The 13059-nt window shown below is 26.4% G+C and overlaps 1 protein-coding gene across 3 annotated transcripts in view; it reads right to left on the bottom strand.

Moving 5' to 3' along the window:
* The window catches only part of LOC109603505 (potassium voltage-gated channel subfamily KQT member 1-like), a 105252-nt gene that overhangs the window by 74299 nt on the left and 17894 nt on the right, over window positions 1-13059 (bottom strand). For all 3 annotated transcript variants that reach the window (XM_049970176.1, XM_049970178.1, XM_049970177.1), the window contains exons 2-4: window positions 4646-4742; window positions 2711-2824; window positions 1877-2069 (exon numbers count right to left, since the gene is read on the bottom strand). In XM_049970176.1, coding sequence (XP_049826133.1) covers window positions 1877-2069; window positions 2711-2824; window positions 4646-4742 — 404 coding nt within the window. The remainder of the gene's footprint in view (window positions 1-1876; window positions 2070-2710; window positions 2825-4645; window positions 4743-13059) is intronic.

The raw sequence follows: 13059 nt of genomic DNA, 5'->3' as shown, positions 1-13059 counted from the left end.
TTTAATAACGCAATAAAAAAAATAGTTATTAGTTAATTTTCCAATTATAATTATTGTTTTTATTTTAAAATTAAATGTTCCCAAGAACTGTGACAAAAAAACAAAATATGTATTTGTAAAAAACAACATAATTTATATTAAAACGAAGTACCCCTTTGGGACGAGTTGAGTGCTTGTAACACTTTCGGTGATAAATACGTTAAGTAACTAAATACATAAAAGTGTACACATCGAAATATCTCATCGGGGAGCATAAACTTTATTAAGCAGGACTTTCCGCATCGATAAATATTTGGCAGTTTTTATTCATTATACTCCATCAATTCGATGAGCAGAACGTATTCGATTACTTCTTCTCAGAAACAGAAACTAATAAATTCGTAACAAAACCAAATTAGTTCTATACGAATTAAGACACAATTAAATTGAATAACTAAATTATAATCCACTTTGTTCGGAGAACAAAGAAATAAACTAGACCGTACGAAAATCAATAAGAAATTGGGTGAATTACAATAATTGGCTATTTGTATTATTTGGAATAAATGTCGCTCACGAAAATAAATAATTTTTACTTAATAATAAATTTTTCTTATAATTATTGACCAAAACTTAAACTAAATATTCCCAGTTACAGGTTCCACACTTTTAACCACCATATCCATAGGTGTATAAATTAAATTGTGAAATTAAAAACTAATTCCATTAATCAGTTGTATAATTTAATATTTATATAAACTTAAAAGTCACTATTAAATGTTTAAAAATTTGAAATGTTATGAAATCCATTGAGATAAATATTTTATTTCATGTAATAAAATATTTATCATTCCCCTTTTAGATTTAGAATTAATGTTTGATGCCACCTGCGCATAAATAAGATTGATTTTTATATAAATGTTTGATTATAAATTTGACAAAATTATTTTGATAAATCAGGGTTTCTAGAATGATCATTATAAATATTGTTTTTTAAATATTTTCAAGCAGTACCATTTTAATTATTTCTACACAAAGCTGATATGATGATGTTTTAGCAATAGCTCATAATGTAATAATATCTGTCAAAAACTGTTTAATAAACTATTCTTTTGAACTCTAAATATTGATCATTTTGATGTTATTTACAGGTCGGTGGCGAATTTTAATTAAAATATTTTATATTGATTCACGTCAAACAGTTAATATAGATAACAAAAAATTCTTTTATATTTAATTTTTAGTGCATTCTACATTTATTTAATTTTATAATTTTATATATAATTTTATTAACAATTATTTTATGTATAAATTCCACAATAAATTTATTATTAATAGTCCTTTATCTAAAAATTCAATATGAAATTCAGACTGCAAATCCATCGTTCCGCATCGCTTTGATTTCGTCCCATAAACTGATTTGATATTCCGTTTCACTAAAATGCCCCAAACGGAAAACTTTCTGTATTATACATACGAACCAATATTTCACTGATGACTAACAAATATACAAACACAGATGCTTCTGATGTCTAATACGTCGCGACGCATTACCGTTGTGGATTCATGGATAAGTCACTTTCCACATTCTGACCTTTCGTATCTTGGCGTAGGCATAAAAAGAAATTTAACTTTAAATTATATTTATCACCTGGGGGAAATCATTAAAGTTTAACGATTTCCTGTTAGTAATTTATTTGCTATATCCAGTTACCAATCTTAGATACCGCAGGTTGTGGGTTTCTCAAAGCCACTTTTTTTAAATTCTAATGAACTAATCCCACTTTTTCTAGTTGAAACGGGAAACGATCAGTCAGTAAACAACATCCGTACAAAACTTTAAATTAGTTACTTGATGTATGACCGTTAAATTATAAAAAAAACATGCGTGACTTACACTATAATGTGATAGACGAAACATTTCCAGTTATCTGGACGTTCCAGGAAGTTGTAGACTTGTCCTTGAAATGTGGCCCTCCCAGCAATCTTTCGATGTTGTTTGGAAGCGTAACGGGCAGCTTCGCCCCATTTGGGGGGGCTTTCCAAAAGCAACGAAGCGGCATTTAGTCCCTGGCAACACGAAGCCGGTCCTAAAAATACACGACAAATTCGCATATATCTGATTTTCTAGTTGATGATTCGTAAGGTCGGTCCAAAACAAGTATTATTACTTTCTAATGGTATATATTTCTGCCGAATTGGTTCGAACGTTGCCAGGCGAGTATATGCATTCATAAGTCCACAGTAAATAGGATAATCATGCAGAATTTACAACATTTTTTATACAAGGTGGTTGTAAAATCGACAGTCAACATTTACAACCAGGTAGAACAGGTTCAATAATGAAGAAAATATAATTTTTTTTTCTATTTCTCCTGAAGAAAATTAAATTTTCAAAAATAGAATCAAAGGTGTAATTTTCTTATTATACTAGGAGGCCAAGTAGTGGAAAGAACTAGAAACGAATTAGGTATAAATTTTTCTAACATGACATCTAAAGTATTTAAGATATTTGATTATTAGTTTTGAAACAATTTGTCGTATTTTCGGTGTGAATATATTAAACGTTGAAAGATATAAAAATTGAAAACTCCCCTTTGGTTGTCATTCATTTTATTGTTAATTTTTGCAATAAATTTTACAACACAAGCATGTACTTCCCATAAAAAAATAGTATACATGTATGTGTATAATTTATGAACAACATTTAGTATTTTTATCAATTATTTACCACTTTCCAGGGGTGTTTGCAGCAATTGTTGTGTGCTTCTATCAGAAATGGGACTAGGGGTGCTGCCACCCACTTCGACCACTGTAACGGATAGTTGCGACCGTCCACCTGCAACTAACACAAAATAAACATATGGACAAAAATTTGTCCAATTTACAAATCGAGAGTACGTAAATTGACGTTAGGGCTTTCGCATAATTTAATTGCTCGATTCATTGTAGTGGTTTTACGGTAAATGTTCCTGATCCGACTCAATTTTAAAATTACATGTAATGATCTCTTTGATATGTACTGTGGTGCATTGTTTTGATTTAGCTAATTGTCCTTGGATAATTAAACATTTTATAGAGTCATAAAACGTACGTATAAATTTTGAATTATACTGGTTAATTTATTTTCAGAAATATGGGAAAGTTAATTGAATTGTTATTATGCAGACACAGGTTAAATTGTACTTGATTGTATAAAGAGACAGTGATTGTTTTATTAATTTTTATGAAATTTGACATAAATTAATTCATTACTTAATAATAATATTATAATTATAGAAGAAAAATTAATTTCATTTAAAAATATTATCATTTAATTTTTTACATTTAAATCGTTTTCGATTTTTCAACTAATAAAGAACTGTTTCTAATTTAATACTAATAGTAAGAATTTCTGAATAAAATTTGGTGTATTTATTTTATTCTAAGGAGCGTCCTGTAAATTTTAATCCATAAATTAATCAGTTCAAATTATTAATTTACAGTATTATAGTGAAAATATATTTATGTTTGACACTTAAATGTAGTTTATTAGAATTGGATTTTAAAATATTTTATTTTTTAAAATATGTACTAAATAATTTACAACTCATTAAAATTGTATAACTCTATTTAGTTTTAGTGAAATATTTATACAGTTTGTGAGAATTGGATTTTAAAAAGTTTTATATGTTTCAAAATATGTATAAAATATGCACCAAATATTTCACAACACATAGAACTTTGTATGTATTTAAAATAACAACTCTCTCATATTTATTTTTTCTCTATTAATTTTATTTTGTTATTTATAATTACCATTTACTTATAAAAATATACATATTGTACGTATTTAATTATCAATTCTCTCAATATTTCTTTATTCTATATTAAAACTCTGATCAAGAAATTTATTTTGTTATTTATAATTACCATTTATTGAAAACATGAAAATAAAATTAACAATTTTAAAAAGTCAGTTATCAAAACTTAAAGATATAGAACAAATTCTAAAATAATGGTATATTCCAAATAGACTGTCCAAATTCTTTTATAGGTAATGATTTTGAATCATGATATTAAACACACAACATTTCAATGTCAATATTAATGCCACTACTACCTCTAATTTTTAACTTTATTAACATTTGTTTTCCTTGCCATCCGATCTTCAAGTTGCACCAGTTTCTCATATTGAATGTCATGGTCGTAATTAAATTACTTTAACTGAATACAAATTAAAATAAAACAAAAATGGAGAAACGAATGAAACAACTGAACTAATTTAATTAGTCATTTGGCAATGAACCTATCGCATTTCTTGTAAAACTGCAATCAACAAGCAAACAAAGATTTCTTGCAAGTTCACGGTCAAAGTGAAACATAACATCGACAATGCCTCAGGAATTAATTAAAAGTCTAAGAAAATATAAGGTAGGTGGTGTTTATGTCTTTAAGTAAGGAAATATTCCTAACTAGTCCTATGTAACTGACACAGCCAAGTTGCATCTACTGCGTCTAATTGTAAATGTAATTTAAATTCGAAACATAAATATCTGAAATCTGAGAGAATAAAAACTTTGATTAATTTAGTTTCTACAATCTATCCGACACAAATCTGAAATAAACGATTTTTACTCTTGTGTTACTGTATTTTTTTATGAAATGATGAAGTTGGGAAAGTTACCTGATGTAAGGAGCTTCTGTTGTTCGTCTAGTGCCATGCCGAGCGATTCAGGGAACGATACGCCCAGATGGGGCATAATAACACTCTTGGACCCAAGCTGGAACAAACGGATGCTCTAATTATTATTTATTAATGGACGAGGCGAGATAACCGGGTGACGGTAAGTACGTCGGTTTTCTTTAGGCCCGCTTTTCGGTGCGGGAATATTGCGACGAATAAAAGGAAACATAAAATATGCACCGCCACCACTAATATTCCGTTTGAGGTTGTTTTGCCGAATTTAGAGAAAGTTCGTGAATTATGTAGTCGGTTAAGTGAAATTGGTAAGTTGAATCAGTATTATGTAATGCGCCATAATTCTTCGAGCTACGGCGGCAATTAATTAAACGTTAATCAGAAATGTGGAAAAGCATTAAGATGGATGTTTATTTTTTTTATTTTATCTAATCTAGAACTACATTTTATGAGTAGTGTGCAGACAGTTCTAAATATATTGAGCACTGAAACAAAGAAATTATTTAAAAACTATTATAAGTATTGTAAAAAAGTCAAACTAGAAATTTACTTGTAATTAAATTCTGATAAAAAATGTTATTAAAAAGCATTTTAGTCATTTCAGAGTAGTTTTAAAAAATAGTATAATTTTTGCAAAATATTTTGAACCGAGAAAAAATGTAAAAATATATAATTTCTACTACTCATATCATTTAACATTAGTAATTTGCCCCATTCAAAATTTTAATTAAGAAAGAATATTTTAGTTAATACCTGAAAAACTATCAGAGAAAACTCTGAATTTCAACTTAATTATATTTTCCATATAAGATAAGTTCTATTAATACACTAACGTGAACTTTCTTAAGAAAATTTCTTATAGGCTTTCAAGTTACCGGATTCGACGTCAGACCAAGCTGCGTTGCAAAAATATGTATTATTCAGGAAAGCCTTTTAAAAATAGCTATTTTAAGCTTTAATTCTCGACGATATTGTATGAATCCTTTTGTTGTCTTGTTATTTATTGGGAAATACTTCAATTCGAGAACTTTACCTTGTTGTACAAATACCGTTTTTAATTGTTTAGTGGAGTAGTGCACTTTACTATTAATATCCACATTAAAGAATAAGACAGCTTTTACAATATTTATTGAACTTTAAGCTTCATCAGCAAACAAAAAACTTAATCATAACAATGAGATTAAATTAAACATGCAACGAATTTAATATTTATAATGTAATATATATTTAAACCAAACAAATATTTTGATTTAATTGAATTGTTAATTTTTCCTATTTTATCCTACAATTTCATAGAGTAAAGTTTTGAATTAAGAACATATATAACTTTATAAAAAATAAGAAATATATAACAAAGGTTAATTAGAAATTACTTGAAAGTGTGATTCACCTATTACTATATCAAATTGAAGCTAAAAAAAAACCATGATATGATCTTATTTATATATCCACTTACAATTAGTTTTATTCAGTGAATAATTGTAAAGATAAATAAGGATAGTGAACAACTTCATGCATCTCCAGAAATATACATCTTACATGCCCTATGTCCAAAATCATTAAGTTTTAAAAATTGTACAGAAAATTTTGCAATAGATAAAATTTTTATAGAAGACTTGTTTATCAAAAGTTGTCAAATAATAATTTCTCTGTGATTTGTATGTATTTTTTTCTTTATTTTAATCCACATTATTACGATTAATTATTTTACATTATTTAACCCTTTATTTTATATAACAATGTTGTATAAATATAGTTAATGCATTATATGAATTTCATTATTATGTTACCATATAAAATTACTATGTGCATGAAATTTAATTTCCAGAATTTCTAATAATATTATTTAAAATTTAAAATTTATTTTCACATTCAATTATTAATTTCCTGGAACCAATAAAATTATAAAACCATTAACATACTTTTATTTGGTCTAATAATTTTGTGAGAAATAAAACCCTGGTTCGGTAGTTAACAACATTATTTTATCCAATTACCATCAAGTTTGCATATAAATTCCATCTTGAGGTCAACAGCAACGTAATAACCTAGTAACCAAATTTACATCACAGAGAAATCCAAACTGACCAAACAAGCCCTCAATGTATTAATAATCATAATTTGGGTCAAGATATAGTTTGTCACGCAAAGCAAAATTTAATTAAAATGTGGATTAATCTACCTGTTTGACATTATTGACCAAATTCTCAATACTAATTGATGTGATAAAGTTTACTTTTTTAATTGATGCGTTAAACAAATTTTATTAAATTAAACTGAACTAGTTTGTTACTTTAAATAAAAATTAATAAATAAAATATACGTCAATAATGTCTTTGTATATAAATTATTTTATAAAATCAATACCTTGTAACTTAGAAAGTTATAATTGTACATAATAACTAGATTATTACTATTCTGAAGATTAATACCTGATGTTCTAGTGACATAACATACCTTCTAAAACTAAATAAAAGATAATGGTGTCTAAACTATAAATGTCTTTTTTTTTTCTTTTTTAATAGTAATTGTATATTCCATACAATTTTTTGTATTACTTGCACCAAATTGAAGTAAATCATGTGACATCTTTATAATTTTAACAAAAGAGATACTTTTTCGGTGTCTTCATTTGAATACAAAATTGTGTTTCTGGTCGAGTAAAATTGTCATAATTTGAAATTGAATTAAGTAGGTTTTATTCTTGAATAAGACATAAATCAAAATGAACGTATAATCAATACAACTGTGTAGAATACACTTTCTAGAACCATATTTTAATATTACTTCTTTTAATAATTCGACAGTTCAATTATCTGTAAAAACTGTTTCTTTTTAAATGTATAAGTAACAGTGATAAAAATTATTTCAGCAGTTATGAAGCTACATTAACAAATCCACGAAAACCTGACATATTAATTGCCACCAACCCTTCAACCAACCACCATTAATTGGCTCGTCTATTCCAACAAAAAGGTCCGAACGACAATTTGATTAAAATTCATTGATCCTAGCGTGATGTGCCTGAAACGCGTACCAACACATGGTTAACTTACTTCACCCATTAATAAACCTTAATTTTACTGAAAAAGACACCACTACCAGAATTACGGAACATTTGTCATGATTTAGAACAGACACATCCAACACTGGGTTTGATCAAAGCTCAGAGAGTTAACTTAGTAAGGTGGAAATTGTTTGTATAATAATGCTTGTTAAACTTTTGGAGGAGACTCTTGTTTGAACAAAGCTCAAACTTCTCATATCGTAAATCTATATATTATATTTACTCTTACTTTATTATTTACTCTACATTTACTAGTTGTAGTAAATGTTACTAGGTAATAATTACCCATTACAATTATTGTAAACATTAACTATTTAAAGACCTAAAGTGCAGTGGTATATGTCATCCTATAACTGGATAATTGGTTCATGTCAGGGTTTAATATTATATTAATTACATTTGCTGAACAGTTTAATAAAACTATTTCCAAATATAGTATTGTATTCCAAATATTTAAGACAATTTAGATTTCACTGCTTAATTCATGGTATCCCTTCTTTTAATTTAAATGTGTTGCCCCTTTATGCGAGATAATCACATAAGAGCAAAATTTGCGTCTTTTTATAATTTTTCTTTTACGGAGAGGTATAAATAACCAAGGAAAGTTAAAACATAATTTCCTTTCTGTTATTACATCAGGGGCGTATAATTCTTTGGGGATAATATTTTCCCCATTTTAATAATGAAATGAAGGGTCATTCTTTTTCACTTCAGTTACAAAATCAGTAAATTAAATAATATTAACACAACATTTATTTTATAAAGAGGTATCTTTTTCTTTATTATTGGTATTATTAATATAAATAATATAGTAATATTTAAATATTGTCTAATGAAATTATAGTTTTAATAATTTATTATCAGTGTCAAATTGGCAATAATTCAACAAAATTTGATTATATTCAATATCAATCAAAAATAATTATTAAAATTAAATCTACACATTGAAAATAAAAGTTTTTGTTACTAAATTTCACATAATTTTTATTGGATGTATAATTCGGAATTATTGTATTTAACAAACTAACCAATAGACAATTAATTACTATTCCAAATACAAAACTATTTCCTACTTTCGTACAAATATTCATAGAGCAAACACCATCCGACAATTTGATGAAAGTGCTAAATGTTTGATTTAAATATCAAGCTCAGGAACGGCGATTCCATTATGGCTGCGCAAACAATGTGCCTATTTGAGTGCGACTAATTGAAAGTATCTGTCCTTTCGGTCCTGTTTGGAACAGATACGCGTATCAATGGAAGCTGACTTGAGAAAATCCTCCGCCTGCATCCCCTTATCCGTTGTGATATCTGCGAAAACGGATGTGTAGGCGGTTTGTGTATGATCTATTCAAATTAGGATTTTACAGATTATTCATGTAAATAGTGTTTGTTTTGTAAATCGTTAATTAGTTTATTATTTTTAATTAAGAGAAGAATGAAAATTAAGAATATTGTATTAAAGTTGATATATTTTGTAGGGTTTTTATTATTCTCTGACATGGTTTATTCACCACAAAATAAAAATATTATAACACATTAACAAATATTTTCCTCTTTTCTTCTAAGGCATTCCTTTTATTAAATAATTGCCGATTGTCATGAAATATAAGCTTAAAATGAAGGTAACGCTTAGAAATTGGAACAAAAATAAAAAATAGTTCACCGTTGTTCTAAAATTAGAAAAATATAGATTGGCTTTATAATTTCTATATGAGATTCAAGTGATATTGCACGAATGTCATTCCCTAGGCACTTATAAATAATGTTGAGTTTTTTATTTACTAAACCACAGATATTATCTGGCATTAACTTACCAAGTATCATTCAAAAATATTTAATTTCAGTCATTTATTTGTTACCGTGAAAAAATACACATTGTTGGTAGAAAAATAACGTAGTATATCATCAGAGATAAGTTGAATTGATTATTTAATTTTTAATTTACAAATTATTTTTGTATGAAAGACGATTTTCTCGATGCTTAAATATTCTTTCTTCACTTTTAAATTTCTTTCCATTCCCGTTTCAAGCTTATAAAACGTGGAAATTATAAAGTGAGCAATTAAAAGAAGTACATTTCTTTATTTAAACCATTATGTACCTTTTGCAATTTATACAGTGGATTATTATCGGTAATGAACTACTTGGTTTTTATTTTTTACTTTTTTAAAATTTAATTAAATATAAAATGTTTTTATTTAGGTACACTAAAATGTAGTGAAAACAAAGTGGCACCTGTATTAACATTGATTTTTCATTAAATTAAAACAGTGGGGTAAAAGTTTGTGACTAAACTGCTCCGCGAAATATCATCGATAAACTGTCCAAATTATATTAGCAAGTCTGGCGTTGACGTAAGCCCCAGGAAATGATGCATTTTTCCGTACCCACTCGCATATTGTTCCATTGATCGTTAAATTTGGGCCACACCACCACAAGTTGAGAGTTAATGTTAAAGTAAATCGATATGCATAAATAAAAAACGAATATTCATGTCTTTTTCCTTATTTATTGTTTAACACCAGTTCAATTTGAGGCATGTAATAATAAAGCATTAACGACGCAAGCAGTAAATTTAACAGCTATTAAAAATTAATCAAAAAATCAAATAAAAAGCAGCTAATAAATTGAAACAAATTTATGTTGCAATGGTATTTCAATACGAACCTATAACAAATAAAATTTATTGTTCAAAATAATGGAAAATATTTGATCTCCATTAAATTGCCATAACTGCGTTAAAATCATTTTGTAAATTAACTAATTATCTTAATTTATATTTTACTTAATAATACAAAATTAATATATACATCATATATGTTTTAACACTTTTAATATACTTTACAAGTTGTCTGTATTACTATTCTCAAACTTAAATTTAATCTATAATATTCACACACACCCACATTCGTGTTTGTCTTCAGAGTTTTACAATTTATGTTTTTTTTGACAGAACTTGCACTTAGGATAAGAATAGATCCGAGAAATCAATAATTATATCTACTTGGCGCATTTTTCAAATTTAAAAATAAATAGTGTTGTCCTTAAAATGTTTCTAAAAGTTTTGAATAAAACAACGATTATAAATTAATCAACAAAGCAAATAAAAACAAATAACAAATTATTAAAACAAATTTGTTTTTCAATATTTTCAATAAATGTATAACAAGTAAAAATAATTGGTAAAGTAATAAATAATATTAGGTATACACTATATTACTGTAATTCAGATAAAATATATTTAAATTCATTTTGTATGTAAACTGTAAACCTAATTTATATTTTAAGACCTAGTTGAATGTATTTAATGTACTTTTAAAAATTCTCTGAATAGTAAATCCTACTTTTAGATTTTCAAACTAAAACTTTATCTTGAATATTGGAAGTAAATTTACAATCGTGCTTATCTCGAGAGTTTTACAGCAACCGCCCATGTATTTTTGATAAGACTTGAGGCACAAAATATATTACGCATAAGCTAAGCTGGCACAGAGCCAATAAATCAGTAATAATATGCAGATACTGGTATATTTATTGGTATATTGGTGCATTTATCAAATTTAAAAATAAATGCTGGTGTTCTTAAAAAGTTTTGCAAACGTTTCAGGTTAAATAGTTATTAATAATTAATCAACAAAGCAAATAAGAACAAATAACGAATTAAATTTCAACAAATTTGTATTTCAATATAATCAATTGAACTGGTTGCGCATTCGCCATTTTAACAACAGTTGTAAAAATGGTGGATGCGAAACAAAAAACTTAATTAAAACATTCAAATGAATTAGGTTAACATATTTGAAAACATAAAATTAATTGCCTTTCGGATGTAGTTGTAATTATACAATTTGTTTGCGCATGCACGATGTTTAAACATTTATTAAACATCAAAATCATATTTTTTATAGTATTTTAAAGGTTATTTTACTGATTAATTAAAAAAAATTTACATAGTACTTGTTAAAAATGGATCTAACAGGAGAAAAAATAATTTACTTTTAATATAATCAACTTATTCTTAGAATTTGTTTAATAGTAACTAATTATTGGATTGGTTACGCATTCGCCATTTTTAACAACATTTGTAAAAATGGTGGATGCGCAACAAAAAACTTAATTAAAAAATTCAAATGAATTAGGATAAGATATTCTGTTGAAAAGTACCTGTTGAAAATGGTTCTACCAGTGGATAAAATAAATTACTTTTAATATTTTACTTTTTTATTAGTCCATTTGACGGCGCGTTTACAAAGAATATTGTACCGATGTTCAGATTTAGATCCGGGAATAAAGAAATCTTTAATCGCGAATATTGTAAAGTGTAGGAAGCACGAATAAGGAGCTTTTACTGTACGTACAATTAATGTATGACAAGTAAAATTATTTGGTTAAAGTAATGAAACATATTGGGTGTAAACTAAATTATTTTAATTCATTTAAAATAAATTTGAATTCATTTTGTGAGTAAACTAATTATCCCAACTTATATTTTAAGAACTAATTGAGTCCACATAATAGAGAAAGGCAATATTAACATTATTATATTTGATTATTTATTCTATATTTAATGTAACTTAAAAATTCTCTGAAAGGTAGATTCTACTTTTAAATGTTCAAATAAAACTACATTTTGAATACTAGAAGTAAATTCACGTACTTATCTCGATAGTTTTACAGTAACTACAAAGCCAATAAATTAATATCATTAATAGCATTCGCATTAAAATCATTAATAGCATTCGCCAAATTTAAAAATATATAGTGTCCTTAAAATATTCCAAAAATTTTAAATTAAACAGTGATTAATAATCAGTCAACAAAGAAAAGAAAAACAAAGTTATAAAAAATATTAGGTGTACTCTAAATTGCTACAGTTCAGTTAATATAAATTTAAATCCAATTTGTAAGTTAATTAATTAACCTAATTTATATTTAAAGAGTTAACTGAGTCTATATCATAGAGAAACGTAATATTAATGCATACATATATGATTGATTCTATATTTAATGTACTTTGAATATTCTCTGTATAGTAAATTCTATTTTTAGATTCTCAAACTAATCTATAATTCTAGAAGTAAATACACATTCCCGCTTATCTCGAGACTTTTACAGCGACCACCTATGTATTTTTGATAAGACGTGAAGCTCAAAATGTATTACATATAAGATAAGCTGGTGCAGAGCCAATAATTCAATAGTAGTAATTCAATAATATAATATCTACTTGATGGCTTTGCCAAATTTTAAAAATAAATAACAAATATTGTTACCAAGCAATTTATTTTAATTAGAAAAAAGAAATAAACATGTGCTAAATCAATAT

Source organism: Aethina tumida, chromosome 7 (assembly GCF_024364675.1).
Source record: "Aethina tumida isolate Nest 87 chromosome 7, icAetTumi1.1, whole genome shotgun sequence".
In the NCBI taxonomy this organism is placed as follows: domain Eukaryota; kingdom Metazoa; phylum Arthropoda; class Insecta; order Coleoptera; family Nitidulidae; genus Aethina; species Aethina tumida.
The sequence above is the reverse complement of the archived record's forward strand: the minus strand, read 5'-3'. Positions and strand labels throughout refer to the sequence as shown.